At 58.2% G+C, this 19,887-nt stretch overlaps 3 protein-coding genes across 10 annotated transcripts in view; 1 reads left to right on the forward strand and 2 right to left on the reverse strand.

Moving 5' to 3' along the window:
- Positions 1-1,871, reverse strand: part of MEF2B (myocyte enhancer factor 2B) — a 12,414-nt gene extending 10,543 nt beyond the window's left edge. Inside the window, exon 1 of the mRNA XM_050986289.1 lies at positions 1,667-1,871. The gene's annotated coding sequence lies outside the window, so the exon portion shown is untranslated. The remainder of the gene's footprint in view (positions 1-1,666) is intronic.
- The window catches only part of BORCS8 (BLOC-1 related complex subunit 8), a 92,094-nt gene extending 80,114 nt beyond the window's left edge, over positions 1-11,980 (reverse strand). Inside the window, exons 1-5 of one of the 3 annotated variants that reach the window (XM_050986287.1) lie at positions 11,858-11,974; positions 10,557-10,669; positions 8,087-8,151; positions 7,234-7,341; positions 5,997-6,386 (exon numbers count right to left, since the gene is read on the reverse strand). In XM_050986287.1, coding sequence (XP_050842244.1) covers positions 6,344-6,386; positions 7,234-7,341; positions 8,087-8,151; positions 10,557-10,669; positions 11,858-11,894 — 366 coding nt within the window. In that variant the 5' untranslated portion in view covers positions 11,895-11,974 and the 3' untranslated portion in view covers positions 5,997-6,343. Of the gene's footprint in view, positions 1-5,996; positions 6,387-7,233; positions 7,342-8,086; positions 8,152-10,556; positions 10,670-11,857 lie in introns of those variants that run through there. The other 2 variants (XM_050986284.1, XM_050986286.1) reach the window with 2 other exon arrangements.
- Positions 11,981-12,310: 330 nt separating this feature from the next.
- RFXANK (regulatory factor X associated ankyrin containing protein) lies at positions 12,311-19,813 on the forward strand. Of its 6 annotated transcripts, none has more exons than XM_050986100.1 (10): positions 12,311-12,391; positions 13,165-13,312; positions 13,460-13,537; positions 14,703-14,783; positions 15,691-15,756; positions 16,022-16,122; positions 17,301-17,426; positions 18,179-18,245; positions 18,383-18,463; positions 19,523-19,813. In XM_050986100.1, the coding sequence occupies exons 2-10, from the start codon at positions 13,240-13,242 to the stop codon at positions 19,582-19,584; spliced, it is 735 nt and encodes a 244-aa protein (XP_050842057.1). In that variant the 5' UTR covers positions 12,311-12,391; positions 13,165-13,239; the 3' UTR covers positions 19,585-19,813. The 6 variants fall into 6 exon arrangements, with proteins under 6 accessions (XP_050842057.1, XP_050842059.1, XP_050842061.1 ...); XM_050986102.1 differs by lacking the exon at positions 12,311-12,391 and adding an exon at positions 12,431-12,498; XM_050986099.1 differs by lacking the exon at positions 12,311-12,391 and adding an exon at positions 12,439-12,576.
- The last annotated feature ends 74 nt before the right edge of the window (positions 19,814-19,887 follow it).

Genomic DNA, 19,887 nt, shown 5'->3' on the forward strand with positions numbered 1-19,887 from the left:
TTTGGGATCCCAAACCAGACCTGAGGCCTGGTTTAGGCTGGTTTAGTGCCTGGTTTAGGCTGGTTTAGTGCCTGGTTTAGGCTGGTTTAGTACCTGGTTTAGGCTGGTTTAGTGCTGGCATGGCCCAGCAGGATCCCTCTACCCTTGCACAGAAATCTCCCAAAGTTTCCCAAATCTGCTTTTTTTGGAATTCCTGGGTGCTCTGGGCAGGTTTGGGATCCCAAACCAGAGCTGAGGCTGCACCCACCTCCCTCCTTCCCCCAGAGCTCCCGGACGTCACCGTGACGTGCCCAGCTGGCAGCCGGGGCCGTGGCACAGGGCCAGGGCCGGGATGTCCTGGTGGCCACCCCCGCTCCTTTCCCAGCCCTGTCCCCAGGGGTGGCCGGGGGGTCCCCTGGGGGACACAGCCCTCGGTCCCATCCCGAGCTTCCATGGGAATTCATTCCCTGGGAAACTCCAGACTGGCAGCGCTGGGAATGTTTCTGGCATTAAAGGAGTAAAAAATCCCTGAGAATGGGGACAGGGACAGGAGGGACAGGGACAGGAGGGACAGGGACAGGAGGGACAGGAGGGACAGGGACACGCTGGCAGCGGGCTGGGCTGGGCAGGAGGATCTGGCAGAGGATCCACCTCGCTCTCCACGGGTGCCAGGGGGACCCAGGTGCACTGGGACACCACCCAGGAGATGGCACATGGAAGTGCCACCACCCTGGAGGTGCCACCACCCTGGAGGTGCCATCACCCTGGAGGTGCCTCGTGGAGGTGCCACCACTCTGGAGGTGGCACATGGACGTGCCACCACCCTCGAGATGGCACATGGAGGTGCCACCACCCTGGAGGTGCCACATGGAGGTGCCACCACCCTGGAAATGCCTCATGGACGAGCCACCACCCTGGATATGCCACATGGAGGTGCCACCACCCTGGAGGTGCCACATGGAGGTGCCACCACCCTGGAGGTGCCACATGGAGTGCCACCACCCTGAAGATGGCACATGGAGATGCCACCACCCTGAAGATGCCCCTGGCAGGAGCCTTGGCCACGTTGTCCCCTCCTGGGAGCGGGAAGGAACCGGGCTGCCACCAGCACGTGCCAGGCACAGCCAGGCCGCCGTGCCACCCCAGAGAGGTGACAGCGCCATCGGGGGTGCCCAGGCTCGCTATCCCCGCAACCACACCGAGCCAACAGCCCGCCGCTACCGTGTCTCAGTTTCCCCGTGCGCCTCGAGCTCAGCCGCAGCCCCCCGGGAGGCGCCGGTGGCCCCGGGGGTGGCGGGGAGGTGGCGGCGGGGCCGGGGCAGGGCGGCTGCCACCCAGGCTGCACTTTTGGGTTAAACCCGGGCGTTCCTCCCTGCGCAGACACGAGTAAAAATAACCGCCCCGAGCTCGGCGCAAACCACAGGCTTTTTATAGCCCGCCATCCCGAGACGGCGGGGCGGGGGCCGGGGCTCCGCCGTGCCCAGAGCAGCCCGCCGGGCGCCGGCCCGGCCGCACCGGCCCCTCCCCGGGCCGGCCCCGCTCCCCCTGCCCGTGAGCCCCGCCGGGATGCGGACGGAGCAACGGAGAGGGAAAACGGAGCGGACGGCGCTGCTGTGGCTTGTCACTGTCCCCTCGGCTCGGTGCCACCGGAGCGCGGGACCCGCCGTGCCCGCCGCGGGACACGCACCTGGGCAGCGGCGCTTCCTCCTCCTCGGTGGCTCCGCGCCCTCCCGGCGCTGCAGCGGAGCCGGGGAGACCCCGGTGCTGCTCCCGGTGCTGCTCTCGGTGCTGCTCCCGCTGTCGGTCCCGGTGTCGCTCCCGGTGCCGGTCCCGGTCCCGTTCGTGTCCCCGGAGCGCGCGCTGCCGCCGCCTGACCGAGCACCGCCGCTGACATTTGCATAACTCCGCCCACTCCGCTCGAAGATTTGCATACAGCAGCCGGGCTGTTCTGCCATTGGTTACCGGTGGGTGTTTATTTGCATAGTCACGCCCTTGTCTGGGTGAGGGGCGGGGTGAATGAAGGGGGCGTGGCCAGGGGGGTCGGGGCGCTGCAGGTGGGAAAAGGGGAATTCAGGGAAATCTGGGAATATCAGGGAATATCAGGGATTATCAGGGAAATCTGGGAATATCAGGGGAATCTGGGAAATCTGGGAATATCAGGGGAATCTGGGAATTCAGGGAATATGAGGGAAATCTGGGGAATCTGGGAATTCAGGGGAATCAGGGAATATCAGGGAAATCTGGGAATTCAGGGAATATGAGGGAAATCTGGGGAATCTGGGCATTCAGGGAATTCAGGGAATATCAGGGAATTCAGGGAATATCAAGGAATTCAGGGAATTCAGAAAATATCAGGAGAATCAGGGAATATCAGGGAAATCTGGGAGCATCAGGGAATTCAGGGAATATCATGTAAATCAGGTGAATCAGGGAAATCAGGGGTAATCAAGGAATATCAGGGAATATCAGGAAAATCTGGGAATATCAGAGAATATCAGGGAATTCTGGGAATATCAGGGAAATCTGGGAATATCAGGGAATTCAGGGAATCAGGTCCCCCCCAGCCCCACTTTTGCACCCTGGACATCCTGGGGGTCCTGTCCCGCCTCCCATTCCCGGGAAGCTCGGGAGGAAAACCTGGAGAAATGAGGAATTTCTGGGTGAGGCTCTGGGGCGCTCATCTTCCTCAGAGCTGCTTTTAAAGCTGGTGATTTCCAGAGCGCAATTAGCGGAGTGTTAATTAGCCTCGCCAGCGATATTAATTGATCCTGAAGAGCGGGCGGGGCGGGGGGGGAATAGAAGCGCCGGAGCTTCGGCAGAGTCTGAGGTGACACATCCAGATGTCCCTGGGACACTTTGGGGACACTCGAGTGGCTCTTTGGGTGTGGGACATCCCTGTCCTGTCCGTCTGTCCTTCCTTCACCTCGGACTGCCCAGGGTCACTCCCAGCCGTTTTTGGGGACAGGGACCCCGCGGTCCCCTCCGAGCTGGGCTGGGCCCGGCTGCTCCTTCCCAGCTCCCTCTCGAGGCTCTTCCTGCCCCAAAATCCCGGGATTTGGGGATTTTTTTTGGGGTGCTCAGTGCCCTGGGGTGAGAGCTGCACCCCGGAGGACACGGCTGAGCTTTGTCACCGCCCGGGACACGGGAAAGGGACAGAGATGCCGTCACCAGGAGGACTTTGGGCCGAGTCCCAGGGACTGCCACCTCCCTCCCCCCCTTCCCAAAAATGCTGGAAAGGAGCCTGGAGCCAAAGTGCTGCTGCTGCTGCCAAGGCCAACACGGAGGGACTTCAAAATAGCCCCGTGTCCTGCCCGGCTCCGGTGCCAGCGGGAACCACCCACGCGGGACGGGAGCGAGGGACAGCGAGGGACAGAAAGGGACAGCCAGCACTGCTCTTCCGGCAGACAGAAACATCACCTCTGTCTGGATGCCACAGCCCCGGCTGGTGGCACCGCGATGGGGGTGGCACCCCGATGTCCCCTCGTGTCCCCTTTGTGGCGTCTCCGGGGGGAATTGCTGTGCCAGGAAGCGCGGGGACATTGCCAAGGTGCCAGGTGACCCGCGGGGTGAATTTCCCTGCTCCGTTCCCCCAGGGGGAAGGAGCTGGCGGGGAGGATCCCACAGGAACGCTGGGATTCCGCTTCCCAGGATATTTATAAGGCATGGGAAACTCGCGGGGGTCCCAGGGGTCGGCCCGAGGGTCCTTTCCCAGCCTTGCGGGACTGGGAACGTTTCGGGAATTCCCGGGGGGTGCTGGAGGGGACGGTCCCGGAGCAGGTGGAGGCCAAAAGTGCCGCTCCCGGGGGATGCGGGAATCGCGGTGCCCTCGCTCCCACACCGGGAGGTCAATCCCGGGGTTTTCCCAGAGAACGGCAGAGCTGGGAATGGGGGAAGCGGTTCGGTGGCTGTCCGTCTGTCTGTCTGTCTGTCCTCAGTCCCCGCTCCTGCTCCCGGGGCCCCACCGGGGGCGGAGCCGTCCCGGAGGCAGGACCGGCCCGCCCCGGCGGACACCGCGGAACGGAGGCGCTCCCGGCCCGGTGCCCGTCCCCGGTTCTCATTCCCGGCTCCCATTCTCCCGTCCGATCTCCCGCAGCGGCGGCGCCGAGGAGTCCCGCACGTTCGGCACCCCCGGTTCCCCCGGTTGCCGGTGCCGGTACCGGCCCCGCCATGCCCTCCGTGTACCCGCAGCGAGCCCTGACGGTGCCGCTGCTCTTCGGGACCTTGTCCGCTGCCATGGCCCTGCTCTCCTCCAGCCTCATCTTCCAGCTGCCGTCGGTACCGGTGGCGGGGGGCTGCCGGAGCCGGTGGCCGCCGCTCTGCTGCCGGTATCGGCCGTGCTGGCCGCGCTCTGCCCGGTGCTCAACGTGAGCTGCCTCCTGCTCTGCCTCCTGCACGGCTACTCCAGCACCGAGCTGGGCCGGGGACAGCCCGGGCCCGAGCGGTGAGAGCCGCCCAGCGGGGGCACCGGGGAACCGGGGCTCGGGAGAGGCGGGCACCGGGGCGGGAGAGACCGGGGGGCTCGGGAGAGGCGGGACCAGAGCTGGAGGGGCTCGGGAGAGGAGGGGACCGGGGCTGGGGGGCTCGGGAGCCACTGGGACCGGGGCTGGGAGGCTCGGGAGCCACTGGGAACGGGACTCAAGGGGTTCGGGAGAGGCGGGGACCGGGGCTGGAGGGGCTCGAGAGAGGCGGGGACCGGGTCTGGGAGGCTCGGGAGAGGCGGTGACCGGAGCTGGAGGGGTTCGGGAGAGGCGGGACCGGGGCTGGAGAGACCGGAGGGCTCGGGAGAGGCGGAGACCGGGGCCGGAGGAGCTCGGGAGCCGCTGGGACCGGGACTCAAGGGGTTCGGGAGAGGCGGGACCGGGGCTGGAGAGACCGGAGGGGCTCGGGAGAGGCGGGACCGGGGCTGGAGAGACCGGAGGGGTTCTGGAGAGGCGGGACCGGGGCTGGAGAGACCGGAGGGGTTCTGGAGAGGCGGGACCGGGGCTGGAGAGACCGGAGGGGTTCTGGAGAGGCGGGACTGGGGCTGGAGAGACCGGAGGGGTTCGGGAGAGGCGGGACTGGGGCTGGAGAGACCGGAGGGGTTCGGGAGAGGCGGGACTGGGGCTGGAGAGACCGGAGGGGTTCGGGAGAGGCGGGAGCGGGGCTGGAGAGACCGGGGGGCTCAGGAGAGACCGGAGGGGTTCGGGAGAGGCGGGACCGGGGCTGGCGGGGCTCGGGAGAGGCGGAGATGCTCGGAAGGGTCCGGAGGGACCGGGAATGCCCGGAGGGGTCTGGGCAGAAGGGAAGGGCGGGAGGATGCGGCAGGAACGGGGAGTGAGGGGTACGCGGTGCCAACTCCTCTGGCTCCCCAAAATCCGCGTGAGGATTTGCAGGGTCCCCTCCCAAAGGGAATTTTGGGGAGCAATCGGTGGAAAATCCCCCAAATTTCTCTCCGTGAACACCAGGGTTGGAGTTGAGCTCTTTAATTTGAATTTTAGAGACTCTAGAAATTGGGACCGGTGAATTTAGAGCTGGCTAAATCCAATCCAGGGGGGTTTAATTTCCAGGATTTGAAATTCTCTTTTTGGGGGGAATTCCAGGAGCTCCTGGGGCACCCCAAATTGTTGGCCCAGAGGTGGCCACCAAAATGACCCCAGGGCTGGGTCATTAACCCCGGCCACGTGTTGATTAAATCATTAATTAATCAGCATAATCAATCAGTGCTTGGTGGGGAAAAGCAAATTTGGGGTGGCCAAGAGCAGATTTGGGGTGGCCCAAAGCAGATTTGGGGTGGCCAAGAGCGGATTTGGGGTGGCCAAGAGCAGATTTGGGGTGGCCAAGAGCGGGTTTGGGGTGGCCAAGAGCGGGTTTGGGGTGGCCAAGAGCGGGTTTGGGGTGGCCCAGAGCAGATTTGGGGTGGCCAAGAGCGGATTTGGGGTGGGAAAAATTTTTTCTCCCTTATAAACCTAAAATTCCTCATTTTTTTTCTTCCATGCCCTTGGAAACCCCAGGATAAAAAAGGAGCTCCAAGCTCAGGAGAATGTTGTGGGATTTTTATATTTTTTTGAGGTTTTTTTTTCTCCTTTTTCTTCTCTTCCTGATTAAATTTCTCCTTGGAGAATTCCTCCTCAAGAAAAGTTTGGAATTTTGTTGACATTCCCAGCTTTTGATACGAAATTCCCAAATCCAAACCTCATTTTGGGGGTGGAAAAATCAAAAAATCCAAAGGATAAACACAACCCCCACTCTTTTTTTTTGATGGAAAAAAGGTCCCAAAATTCAAAATTTGGGATTTTTCAGCTTTTTTTTGGGGTTGTTTTCCTGGGAATTCAGGGGTTTCAATACCTGGAGGGTTTTTTTTTCACTTTTTGGAGAATTCAGGAAATCAGGAGGTGGCTGGAGGGTTCTTGGGATGGGGGGTGATGGTGCTGTGGGGGAAAAAAAAGAGGGAAAAAGTTAAATTCAGCAGCTTGAAAATGTGAGAAATTTGGGGTTTGCTGGGGGAAGGGAGTGGACAAATCCCAAAAAACCCACCCAAAAAAAAGAAAAATCAAAAGAAACACAAAAATCCCTCAAGAAATTAAAAAAAAATTCCCCCAAAAATACCCTGAGAATAAAAAAAAAAAAAAAAATTAAAAAAAATCCATAAAAATTTGAATAGAAAATCATCAAAAAAAAAAAAAATCCCCAAAAAATCCCTCAAAATTTTATTTTAAAATCCCAAAAATTTTGGGGGGTTGCCTCTTCCCAATCCCTGCATTCCAAACCCTTCGGATACGCCAAAAATCCTCCCGAAAATTCAATTTATTCCCATTTTGGAATTGCAAACAGCACTGATTCCCCCCAGGGAATGGGGGAAAAGCCCTGGAATGCCGTCCTGGATAATCCTGGAATGTTTTTTCTGGGATTTTAGGGATGCCTCTTCCCAATTTCTGCATTCCAAACCCTTCGGATATCCCAAAAATCCTCCCGAAAATTCAATTTATTCCCATTTTCCCTTAGCAAACAGCACTGATTCCCCCCAGGGAATGGGGGAAAAGCCCTGGAATGCCGTCCTGGATAATCCTGGAATGTTTTTTCTGGGATTTTAGGGATGCCTCTTCCCAATTTCTGCATTCCAAATCCTTCGGATATCCCAAAAATCCTCCCGAAAATTCAATTTATTCCCATTTTCCCTTAGCAAACAGCACTGATTCCCCCCAGGGAATGGGGGAAAAGCCCTGGAATGCCGTCCTGGATAATCCTGGAATGTTTTTCCCGGGATTCTGGGGGTACCTGCGGCCCTGGGCAGCGCTGAGCTGCTCCTTGAGGGCGATGGAATGCTTGAGCAGGCTGTCGATGCTCTTGAAGTAAACGCTGCTGTCAGTCATGCTCTTGATGGCACTGGAAAAGTGGGAAAAAGTGGGAAAAAGAGGGAGCTGGAATTCCCAAATTTCTGCTGGTTCCCACTCTAAGGCCAGGGAGGAAAAGGTTTGAGGAGTTTCGAACTGTGGGAAGTTGGGGAAAGGTTTTAGAAAGTTCTGGAATTCCTGGGAGGAGTTGGGAAATTCCAGCTCTTCCCAATTCATTCCCTGGATTCTGATGGGTTTTCCTGGAATTCCAGGAATTTCCCCTCTCAAAGTGAAAATCCCAATTCATTCCCTGGATTTTCCAGCCCAGAATTCCAGGAATTTCACCCTCAAAGTGTTCAAAGCTCATCCCAAATCCCAATTAATTCCCTGGGTTTTCCACCCAGAATTCCAGGAATTTCCCTCTCAAAGTGGAAATCCCAAATCCCAACTCATTCCCTGGATCCTGCTGGGTTTTCCAGCCCAGAATTCCAGGAATTTCACCCTCAAAGTGTTCAAACCTCATCCCAAACCCCAACTCATTCCTGAAATTCCAGGAATTTCCCTCTCAAGGTGAAAATCCCAGCTCATTCTCTGGATCTTTCCAGCCCAGAATTCCAGGAATTTCTCAAAGTGAAAATCCCAAATCCCAATTAATTCTCTGGGTTTTCCAGCCCAGAATTCCAGGAATTTCCCTCTCAAGGTGGAAATCCCAAACCCCAGCTCCTCCCATCCTCGTTCCCTCGATCCTGCTGGGTTTTCCAGCCCCGGAATTCCCGGAATTCCCAGAATTCCCGTACCTGCAGGCGTACTCCACGGTGTAAATGGCTCCCTGGCTCTGCTCCTCCCAGCTCTGCATGTCTGACTGCGAGGGGAAAAACAGGGATCAGGCAGGATCCAAACTGGGAATGGGAATTTGGGATGGAATTCCTGCCTGGAATGGGATGGGATGGAATTCCCAGGGAAGCTGAGGCTGCCCCTGGAGTGTCCAAGAAGGGAAGGATCCAAGGAAAACTTGGAGCTGCTTCCAGAGGGGCAGGGAGGAGCTGGAGAGGATTTGGGATGAGGGACAGGGCCCAGGGAATGGATTTGGGATTTGGGAATTCTGGGATACAGGGCACAAATAATAGATTTAGGATTTGGGAATCCCAGGGAATGGATTTGGGATTTGGGAATTCCAGGGAATGGATTTGGGATTTGGGAATCCCAGGGAATGGATTTGGGATTTGGGAATTCTGGGATACAGGGAATGGATTTGGGAATTCCAGGGAATGGATTTGGGATTTGGGAATTCCAGGGACCAAGGAATGGATTTGGGAATCCCAGGGAATGGATTTGGGATCTGGGAATCCCAGAGCCCAGGGAATGGATTTGGGATCTGGGAATCCCAGGGAATGGATTTGGGATTTGGGAATCCCAGGGAATGGATTTGGGATTTTCAGGGAATCCCAGGGAATGGATTTGGGATTTGGGAATTCCGGGATACAGGGAATGGAATTGGGATGGAATTCCAGGACCCAGGGAATGGATTTGGGAATTCCAGGGAATGGATTTGGGATTTGGGATGCAATCCCAGGGCCCAGGGAACAGCTCCAGCCTGGACAACCCCCACTGGGAATTTTCAGGCAGGAATTCCCAGAGGAGCTGGGCCAGGTGGGCTCCTCCCTCAGCCCCAGGATGGTCCCCAGGATGGTTCCCAGAATTCCCAGGATGATTCCCAGGATGATTCCCAGAATTCCCAGGACGATCCCCAGGATGGTTCCCAGGACGATCCTCAGGATGGTTCCCAGGATGGTCCCCAGGATTGTTCCCAGGACGATCTCCAGGACAATTCCCAGAATGATTCCCAGGATTGTTCCCAGGATTGTTCCCAGGACGGTTCCCAGGATGATCCCCAGGACGATCCCCAGGACTCCCAGGATGATCCCCAGGATGGTTCCCAGGATGGTTCCCAGGATTGTCCCCAGGATGATCCCCTGGATGATCCCCAGGATTGTCCCCAGGACGATTCCCAGGATGGTCCCCAGAATGATTCCCAGGATGATTCCCAGGATTGTCCCCAGGATGATCCCCAGGATGATGATTCCCAGGATGATGAGTCCCAGGATGATGAGTCCCAGGATTGTTCCCAGGATGATCCCCAGGATGATCCCCAGGATTGTCCGCAGGACGATTCCCAGAATTATTCCCAGGATGGTTCCCAGGATGATTCCCAGGATGATCCCCAGAATTGTTCCCAGAATTCCCAGGATGATCCCCAGGACAGTCCCCAGGATGCCCCCAGGATTGTCCCCAGGATTGTTCCCAGGATGATCCCCAGAATTGTTCCCAGAATTCCCAGGATGATCCCTAGGACGATCCCCAGGACTGTCCCCAGGACTGTCCCCACGATGATCCCCTGGATGATCCCCAGGATTGTCCCCAGGACGATTCCCAGGATGGTCCCCAGAATTCCCAGGACGATCCCCAGGACGATTCCCAGAATGATTCCCAGGATGATTCCCAGGATGATTCCCAGGATGGTTCCCAGAATGCTTCCAAGAATTATTCCCAGGATGATCCCCAGGACGGTTCCCAGGATGATTCCCAGAATGATTCCCAGAATTATTCCCAGGATGATCCCCAGAATTGTTCCCAGAATTCCCAGGATGATTCCCAGGACGATTCCCAGGATGGTTCCCAGGACAATTCCCAGGATGATCCCCAGGACAATTCCCAGGATGATTCCCAGGATGATTCCCCAGGATTGTCCCCAGAATTATTCCCAGGATGATGGTTCCCAGGACGATCCCCAGGATGGTTCCCAGGATGATCCCCAGGATTGTCCCCAGGACTGTCCCCAGAATGGTTCCCAGGATGATTCCCCAGGATGATTCCCCAGGATGATTCCCAGCATGATTCCCAGCATGGTGCCCAAGATGGTTCCCAGGATTGTTCCCAGGACGATTCCCAGAATGATTCCCAGAATTATTCCCAGGATGATCCCCAGGATTGTCCCCAGGACGATTCCCAGAATTATTCCCAGGATGATTCCCTGGATGATTCCCAGAATGATTCCCAGAATGATCCCAGGATGATCCCCAGGATGGTCCCCAGAATGATTCCCAGGACGGTTCCCAGGATGATCCCCAGGATTGTTCCCAGGACGATCTCCAGGACAATTCCCAGGATGCTCATTCCCAGAATTATTCCCAGAATGATGATTCCCAGGATGATGATTCCCAGGATGATGATTCCCAGGATGATGATTCCCAGAATTCCCACGCTCACCTTGTGCTGGGCCAGCTCGGGCAGGGAGCGGCGCACGTGCTCCTGCAGGCGGAACAGAGCCACCGAGGGCTCGTTGGCCAGCACGTACAGGCTCTCCGTGAACTTGTCCGTCACTGCCGCCGGGAAACAGCCGGGAAAACACCGGGAAACGGCCGGGGGAAAACCGGGAAACAACCGGGAAACAACCGGGAAAACAGCCGGGAAACAACCGGGAAATGGCCGGGGGAAAACCGGGAAACAGCCGGGAAACAGCCAGGGAAAAACGGGGGAAACAACCGGGAAAACAGCCGGGAAACAGCCGGGAAACAGCCGGGGGAAAACCGGGAAACAGCCGGGAAAACAGCCGGGAAACAACCGGGAAACAGCCGGGAAACAGCCGGGGGAAAACCGGGAAACAGCCAGGGAAAACAGCCGGGAAAACAGCCGGGAAACAACCGGGAAACAGCCGGGAAAACAGCCGGGAAACAGCCGGGAGAACAGCCGGGAAACAGCCGGGAAACAGCCGGGGGAAAACCGGGAAACAGCCGGGAAAACAGCCGGGAAACAACCGGGAAACAACCGGGAAACAGCCGGGGGAAAACCGGGAAACAGCCAGGGAAAACAGCCGGGAAAACAGCCGGGAAACAACCGGGAAACAGCCGGGAAAACAGCCGGGAAACAACCGGGAAACAGCCGGGGGAAAACCGGGAAACAGCCGGGAAAACAGCCGGGAAAACAGCCGGGAAAACAGCCGGGAAACAGCCGGGAAAACAACCGGGAAACAGCCGGGAAACAACCGGGAAACAGCCGGGGGAAAACCGGGAAACAGCCGGGAAAACAACCGGGGGAAAACAACCGGGGGAAAACGGGAAACAGCCGGGAAACAACGGGGAAACAACCGGGAAAAACGGGGGAAAAACGGGGGGGAAAACGGGGGAAAAAAAGGGGGGAAAAACGGGGGAAAAAACGGGATTAACAGAGTAGGGATAAACCGGGAGAGAGCTCAGCGGGAATGCAGGGAAACGCACGGGAAATATCTCAGTGGAAATCCACAGAAATCCAGAGAAATCCATGGAAATATCTCAGTGGATATCCACAGAAATCCCTGGAAATTTCTCCACAGAAAACCTTGGAAAAATCCCCACAGAAAACTCCAGGGGACATCCAGGGGCTCTCCCCAACAGCAGCCCCGGGGATAAAGGCCGGCAATCAAACCACAGCACACCAACGGCCAAACCACCGCGGCGGGGCCTCTCCCAGCCCATCCCCGCCCTTCTCGGTCCCGCCTTTCCCGGTCCCGGTCCCGCCTTTCCCGCTCCCACCTTTCTTCGCCTTCAGCTGCATCTCCGGTTCCTCCATCCCGCCCGCCGCCACTTCCGCTTCCGCCGGCGCGCCCCGGAAACCGCCCCGGGCAGGGAAAATAGCCCCGGCTGGAAACGCGGCCGCGGGGGCAACGTTCCGCTTAGCGCTCCCACCCCCAAATCGGTGTCACCCTCGCCGTCCCCCCCCCCCACCCCACCCCCCCATGTCCCCGTTGTCACCCGCGGGGACTCTCGGTGGCTCCCGGTTTGACCGTGCTGCACTGTGAGGGGTCTGGTGGTGTCGCGGCCTTTGCCCCCCTCGGACCCCAGAGTGTCCCCAAAGTGTCCCCAGGGTGTCCCCAGAGTGTCCCCAGAGTGTCCCCAAAGTGTCCCCAGGGTGTCCCCAAGGCCAGGCGGTCCCGCTGCCACCCCGTCGTGTCGCTTTAAGGCCGCCCTCACGGGGAGGTGGGACCGGGCGGGTTCGGGGAGCGCGGCCCGGCCCAGGCGGGCCCCGCAGGAACGGGAAGGGAGGGGGGGGAGCGGCGGGAGGCGGCGGTGAGAGCGGGAACGGGGACGGGATGGGGAACGGGAACGGGAACGGGAACGGGATGAGGAAGGGATCAGGAACGGGAAGTGAGGGGCGGGACCGCCGGGAGGCGGCGGTGAGACCGGGAACGGGAGCGGATCGGGAACCGGGGACGGGACCGGGAAAGGCAACGGCAACGGGATCGGTATCGGCGGTGAGGGGCTGGGGAGAGTCCCGGGGGTCCCGGGCTCGGAGGAGCTGCGGGAGCGGAGTGTGGGAAATGCCGGGAATGGGGATGGGAAGGGCGAGAGCGATCCCGGGAACGGGGATGGGGACAGGGAGGGGGACACAAGGGACAGGGAGGGGGACACAAGGGACAGGGATGGGGACAGGGATGGGGGCACAGGGGACAGGGAGGGGGACACAAGGGGCAGGGATGGGGACAGAGAGGGGGACACAAAGGACAGGGAGGGGGACACAAAGGACAGGGAGGGGGACAGGGATGGGGACAGGGAGGGGGACACAAGGGACAGGGATGGGGACAGAGAGGGGGACACAAGGGACAGGGATGGGGACAGGGATGGGGACAGGGAGGGGGACACAAGGGACAGGGAGGGGGAAGGGAAGGGAAGGGAAAGGGAAGATTCCAGAACAGGGTGAGGAGATCAAGGGGGACCCCAGGAATGGGGCTGGGGAGGGCAAAGGGGACCCCAGCCCCCGCTGCAGTCTGGGGGTCTCAGGCACTCGGGGTCTGTCCCACATGTCCCTGTTTTTCCCCCTCTCCCACCCCATCCTTGTGCAGGGAAGGTGAAGGAGCTCTCAGGGAGCCCCCCAGGACCCCCCCCAAAATTGGGTGAAAAAAGACTGAAGAGGCAGCATGGGGGACAGCGGGGTCCCCTCGGGGTGTCCCCAGCAGGACGGGGACGCTGCACCCCCGGAATGTGGGGATGGTGAGTTGGGAATGCTGGGGACAAACTGAACCTGGGATCCTCCTGGGAAATGGGGTCTGTTTGGGGTATCCCGAGCTGGATGGGACCACCCAGCCTGGGACACCCCAAAAATCCCCCGGGGGTGACACCGAGGTGCCCGGGCTGCAGGTGGAGCCGAGACCCCCCGGAATTCCTCGGCTGCTCCCGTGGATTCCCAGAGCCCCAGCGAGGCCCCGGCCCTGGACGGTGAGTGGGGCACAGAGGGGAAATTCCCTGGGATCCCCCCATCCCAAAAATCCCGGGAAGGAGCCTCAAATGTGGGAAATCCCAATCCCAAAATTTGGTGCCCATTCCTGCCAGCCCTGAGAGGTCACTGCAGCTCCACGCTGGAATTGGAGATGGAAATCTCATTTTCCTTGGATTTTTCCCAATAAAACTGCAGATCAAGGGCTGGAAACACTTTGGGATTCCCAAGAAAGAGCCTTAAATTGCTGTTTAAATGTGGGAAATCCCAATCCCAATCCCAAAATTTGGTGCCCACTCCTGCCAGCCCTGAGAGGTCACTGCAGCTCCACTGCAGCTGGGATTGGAGATGGAAATCTTATTTTCCTTGGATTTTTCCCAATAAAAGCTCGGATTTGGGGCTGGAAACACTTTGGGATTCCCAAGTGGAGCCCAGCAAGGATGGGAAATGGGAGGAGGGACCTGGGTGGTGTGGATTTAAAGAAATTGGAAATAAATCAGAAATGAATGGAGAGTAAATAAATAAATAAATAAATAAATGAATAAATGATAAATAGAAAATAAACCTAAAATGAATGGAGAGTAAATAAATAAATAAATAAAGAGTAAATAGGAAATAAACTTGAAATTAATGGAGAGTAAATAAATAAATAAATAAATGGAGAATAAACTAATAGAGAAGGAATAAATAGAAAATAAACCAGAAATTAATGGAGAATAAACCCCAAATTAATGGGGAATTACCCCAAATTAATGGGGAACACCCCCAAATTAATGGGGAATAAACCCAAATTGATGGAGAATGACCCCAAATTGATGGGGAATGACCCCAAATTGGTGGGGAATAACCCCAAATTGATGGAGAATAACCCCAAATTGATGGAGAACAACCCCAAATTGATGGGGAATGACCCCAAATTGATGGGGAATGACCCCAAATTGATGGGGAATGACCCCAAATTGATAAGGAATGACCCCAAATTGATGTAGAACACCCCCAAATTGATGGGGAATGACCCCAAATTGATGTAGAACACCCCCAAATTGATGGGGAATGACCCCAAATTGGTGGAGAATGATCCCAAATTGGTGGAGAATGACCCCAAATTGATGGGGAATGACCCCAAATTGATGGGGAATGACCTGCAGACCCTCTGTGCTGTCCCAGGTTTCCCCCTGAAGCATTCCAACACCTTGACCAACAGACAGCGAGGCAATGAGGTGTCAGCCCTGCCGGCCACACTGGACAGTGAGTGCCACCAGTGTCCCCTGGGGCTGCAGGGGACAGCAGGGCTGGGGCTGGGGCCACCCTGGGGTTTTGGGGACAGCAGGGCAGGGGTTGGGACCACCCTGGGGGTTTGGGGACAGCAGGGCAGGGGTTGGGGCCACCCTGGGGCAGCTTCCACCCCCCAAATTTACAGGGAATTCTTTTTCCCTGGTGGATTTGTCCCTTGCAGTGCTTCCCATGGGGACATGGGGACAGCAGGGGAGGTCACCCCAGGATTTTGGGGACAGCAGGGGATGTGGGTTGGGGCCGCCCTGGGATTTTGGGGACAGCAAGGCAGGGGTTGGGAGCACCCCAAGATTTTGGGAGCAGCTCCCACCCCCCAAATTTACAGGGAATTCTTTTCCCTGGTGGATTTGTCCCTTGCAGTGCTGCCCATGGGGACAGCAGGGGACGGGGGTTGGGGCCACCCTGGGGTTTTGGGGACAGCAGGGCAGGGGTTGGGACCACCCTGGGGGTTTGGGGACAGCAGGGGACTGGGGCTGGGGCCACCCTGGGGCAGCTCCCACCCCCCAAATTTACAGGGAATTATTTTCTCTGATGGATTTGTCCCTTGCAGTGCTGCCCATGGGGACATGGGGACAGCAGGGGACAGGGGTTGGGGCCACCCTGGGGTTTTGGGGACAGCAGGGCAGGGGTTGGGGCCACCCTGGGGCAGCTCCCACCCCCCAAATTTACAGGGAATTATTTTCCCTGATGGATTTGTCCCTTGCAGTGCTGCCCATGGGGACATGGGGACAGCAGGGGACAGGGGTTGGGGCCACCCTGGGGTTTTGGGGACAGCAGGGCAGGGGTTGGGGCCACCCTGGGGCAGCTCCCACCCCCCAAATTTGCAGGGAATTCTTTTCCCTGATGGATTTGTCTCCTCCAGCTCTGTCCATCCACCAGCTCGCTGCCCAAGGGGAGCTCATCCAGCTGAAGGAGCACCTGAGGAAAGGTTGGTGTCACTTTGGCCCTGCCAGGACCTGCCAGGTCCCCTCTGGTGACCTCACACTCGGGTCTCACTCAGCCATAAAACCACTGGGGTTGGAATTGGGGCTTTTGGTGGAGATTTCTCCCGTTTTGGAGACTGGAAAAATCCTCAAAAATCATCAGTTCCAACCATCCAGCAGCTGGCTGGGGTGGTTTAGGAGCCCTTACTGGTTGGACTGGTTGGACTGGGAGCACTGGGGGGGCTCACCTGGCTGTGGTCACCTCCCCAGGTGAGAATTTGGTGAACAAACCCGACGAGAGAGGCTTCACCCCCCTGATCTGGGCTGCAGCTTTCGGGGAGATCGAGACCGTCCGGCACCTCCTGGAGTGGGTGAGGCCGTGGGAGCTGCGGGGCTTCCAGAATGTTCTGGGACCTCTCCTTGGTCCTGGGACCTGTCCTTGGTCCTGGGACCTGTCCTTCACCCTGGGTCCTGTCCTTCACCCTGGGATCTGTTTTTAGTCCTGGTGTCTGTCCTTGATCCTGGGATCTGCCTTAATTATTGGGATCTTTTTTTTTTATATTCCGGGATCTCCCTCTGTCCCCATTGTCCCCGCTGTCCCCAGGGTGGTGTCAGTCCGGGAGGGTGGCCGTGGGCAGTGTGACCCAGCTGTCCCCACTGTGGGCAGTGTCACCAGGCTGTCCCTGCTGTCCCCAGGGTGGTGTCAGCCCAGGAAGGGTGGCCATGGGCAGTGTCACTGGGCTGTCCTTGCTGTCCCCAGGGCAGTGTCAGCCCAGGGAGGGTGGCCATGGGCAGTGTGACCCAGCTGTCCCCACTGTGGGGACACTGTGTGCAGTGTCACCAGGCTGTCCCTGCTGTCCCCAGGGCAGTGTCAGCCCAGGGAGGGTGGCCATGGGCAGTGTGACCCAGCTGTCCCCACTGTGGGGACACTGTGTGCAGTGTCACCAGGCTGTCCCTGCTGTCCCCAGGGTCGTGTCAGCCCAGGGAGGGTGGCCGTGGGCAGTGTCACCCGGCTGTCTCCGCTGTGGCCAGTGTCACCCAGTGTGCCCACTATCCCCTGCTGTCCCTCATGTCCCCGCTGTCCCCAGGGCAGTGTCACCCAGTGTCCCCTGTGTCCCCTGCTGTCCCTAATGTCCCTGCTGTCCCCAGGGCAGTGTCACCCAGTGTGCCCACTGTCCCCTGCTGTCCCTCATGTCCCCGCTGTCCCCAGGGCAGTGTCACCCATGTCCCCGCTGTCCCCAGGGCAGTGTCACCCAGTGTCCCCACTGTCCCCTGCTGTCCCTCATGTCCCCCATGTCCCCAGGACAGTGTGACCCAGCTGTCCCCTCTGTCTCCAGGGCAGTGTCACCCAGTGTCCCCCACGTCCCTGCTGTCCCTAATGTCCCCGCTGTCCCCATGGCAGTGTCACCCAGTGTCCCCCGTGTCCCCACTGTCCCCAGGACAATGTGACCCAGCTGTCCCCGCTGTCCCCATGGCAGTGTCACCCAGTGTCCCCTGTGTCCCCGCTGTCCCCAGGACAATGTGACCCAGCTGTCCCCGCTGTCCCCAGGGCGCCGATCCCCACGCGCTGGCCAAGGAGCGCGAGAGCGCGCTGGCCCTGGCCAGCATGGGCGGCTACACCGACATTGTCACCATGCTGCTGGACAGGGACGTGGACATCAACACCTATGACTGGGTGAGTGCCACCTGCATGGCCGGGGGACACCGGGGACAGCAGGGACACCGGGGGACAGCAGGGACAGCAGGGACATCAGGACAAGCCTCCCCAGTGCCATCAGCGTGGCCAGGGGACACCAGCCTGGAACTGGGAGAGGCTGGAATGGGATCCCAGTGAGTCCCAGCCTCAAACTGGGTGAGGTTGGAGGGGGAATCCCAGCAGATCCCAGTCCAGAACTGGAACAGGCTGGGATGGATCCCAGTCTGGAGCTGGGACAGGCTGGGATGGGATCCCAGTCTGGAACTGGGACAGGCTGGGATGGATCCCAGTTTGGAGCTGGGACAGGCTGGGATGGATCCCAGTCTGGAACTGGGACAGGCTGGGATGGATCCCACTCTGGAGCTGGGACAGACTGGGATGGATCCCAGGAGAGGCTGGGATGGATCCCAGTCTGGAGCTGGGAGAGGCTGGGATGGATCCCAGTCTGGAGCTGGGAGAGGCTGGGATGGGATCCCAGTCCAGAGCTGGGACAGGCTGGGATGGATCCCAGGAGAGGCTGGGATGGATCCCAGTCTGGAGCTGGGAGAGGCTGGGATGGATCCCAGGAGAGGCTGGGATGGATCCCAGTCCAGAACTGGGACAGGCTGGGATGGATCCCAGGAGAGGCTGGGATGGATCCCAGCGAGTGGGGCAGCCCCCGAGGGACAGCAGGGAGAAGCAGGAGCCGTGTGAGCTCAGGAACGACCTCTCCCTGCCCTGGCACCCCACAGAACGGGGGCACCCCCCTGCTCTACGCCGTGCGCGGGAACCACGTCAAGTGTGTGGAGGCTCTCCTGGGTAAGGCAAAAACCTGCTCCTGCTGGTTCCATCTCCTGGAATCGCTGCTTCCCTGCCGTGGGAGGAGAGCCTGGGGGGCGAGGGGCAGCTTTTGGGGGTCCCTGCTCCCCGTGGCAGCTCCCATCGCTGACCCGCAGCGTGCGGCGCTGACCTGACCGAGGAGGCGGATTCGGGGTACACCCCCATGGACCTGGCCGTGGCCTTGGGACACAAGAAAGGCAAGTGTCCTCTGTCAGAAACGGGGGTTTTCTCCTCAGAAAGTAGGGATTTACCTCAAAAAGCAGGGGTTTGCCTCAGAAAATAGAGATTTCCCTCAGAAAATGGGGATTTTGCTGGGTGGATTTGGAGTATACTCCCATGGGCCTGGCCGTGGCCTTGGGACACAAAAAAGGCAAGTGTCCTCCATCAGAAACGGGGGTTTTCCCCTCAGAAAACAGGGATTTGCCTCAGAAAATAGAGATTTCCCTCAGAAAATGGGGATTTTGATGGGTGGATTCGGGGTACACCCCCATGGGCCTGGCCGTGGCCTTGGGACACAAGAAAGGCAAGTGTCCTCCATCAGAAAACATGGATTTTCCCCTCAAAAAGCAGGGATTTCCCTGAAAAAACAGGGGTTTGCCTCCAAAAGCAGGATTTACCTCAGAAAACAGGCGTTTGCCTCAGAAAATGGGGATTTTGCTGGGCGAGTTTGGAGTATACTCCCATGGGCCTGGCCGTGGCCTTGGGACACAAGAAAGGCAAGTGATCTCCATCAGGAAACAGGAGTTTTCCCCTCAGAAAACAGGGATTTGCCTCAGAAAATAGAGATTTCCCTCAGGAAATAGGGATTTACCTCAAAAATCAGGGATTTCCCTCAGAAAATTGGGGTTTTTCTGGGTGGATTCAGGGTACACCCCCATGGACCTGGCCATGGCCTTGGGGCACAAGAAAGGCAAGTGTCTACTATCAGGAAACATGGATTTTTCCCTCAGAAAACAGGGATTGCCCTCAGAAAACAGGGATTTCCCTCAGGAAACAGGGATTTGCCCCTCAGGAAACAGGGATTTCCTCTCAAAAAGTAGGGATTGCCCTCAGAAAACAGAGATTTTGCCCCAGAAAACAGGGATTTTGCCCTCAGAAAACATGGGTTTACCTCAGAATACTGGGATTCTTCCTCAGAAAACAGGAGTTCCCCTCAGAAAACTGAGATTTTTTTTTCCCTCAGAAAACAAGAGTAAAATGATGACCAGATCCTTCCCAGAGCAGCTTCCCTGAATTCCACCCTCTCCCTGCCTCAGTCCAACAGGTTATCGAGAACCACATCCTGAAGCTGTTCCAGAACAAGAGGAAGAAGAAGTGAGGCAGCAGCTCCAGCTCTTCCCAGGATCGCCATGGCCTCATCCCGATGCTCCAGGCATGGAGAAATCCAGGGATTTCTGCCCTCATGGACCCCAAGCCTCGCCTGGGGGGTGGCATGGCTGCCATGCCTAAAATCCAGGGATGCTCATTCCAGCCCTGGCTGGGCTCAGCTGCTCCGTGTTTGCCCCTGGAAGTAAACTCTAATTGCAATTAAACTCTGTGGAGCCCTGTCTGCTGCCTCAGCTCATCCTAATCCCAGGTTTTGGGCAACAATGAGTCAAAATTTCCCCTCAGCATTGTGGAA

Source organism: Serinus canaria, chromosome 28, assembly GCF_022539315.1.
Source record: "Serinus canaria isolate serCan28SL12 chromosome 28, serCan2020, whole genome shotgun sequence".
NCBI lineage: Eukaryota > Metazoa > Chordata > Aves > Passeriformes > Fringillidae > Serinus > Serinus canaria.

Coding starts and splice junctions, on each gene's coding strand:
- RFXANK (XM_050986100.1), top strand. CDS start 13,240: ATGGGGGACAGCGGGGTCCCCTCGGGGTGTCCCCAGCAGGACGGGGAC. Junction 13,538..14,702: donor CGAGGCCCCGGCCCTGGACG/GTGAGTGGGGCA, acceptor GTGCTGTCCCAG/GTTTCCCCCTGAAGCATTCC. Junction 16,123..17,300: donor TCCGGCACCTCCTGGAGTGG/GTGAGGCCGTGG, acceptor CGCTGTCCCCAG/GGCGCCGATCCCCACGCGCT.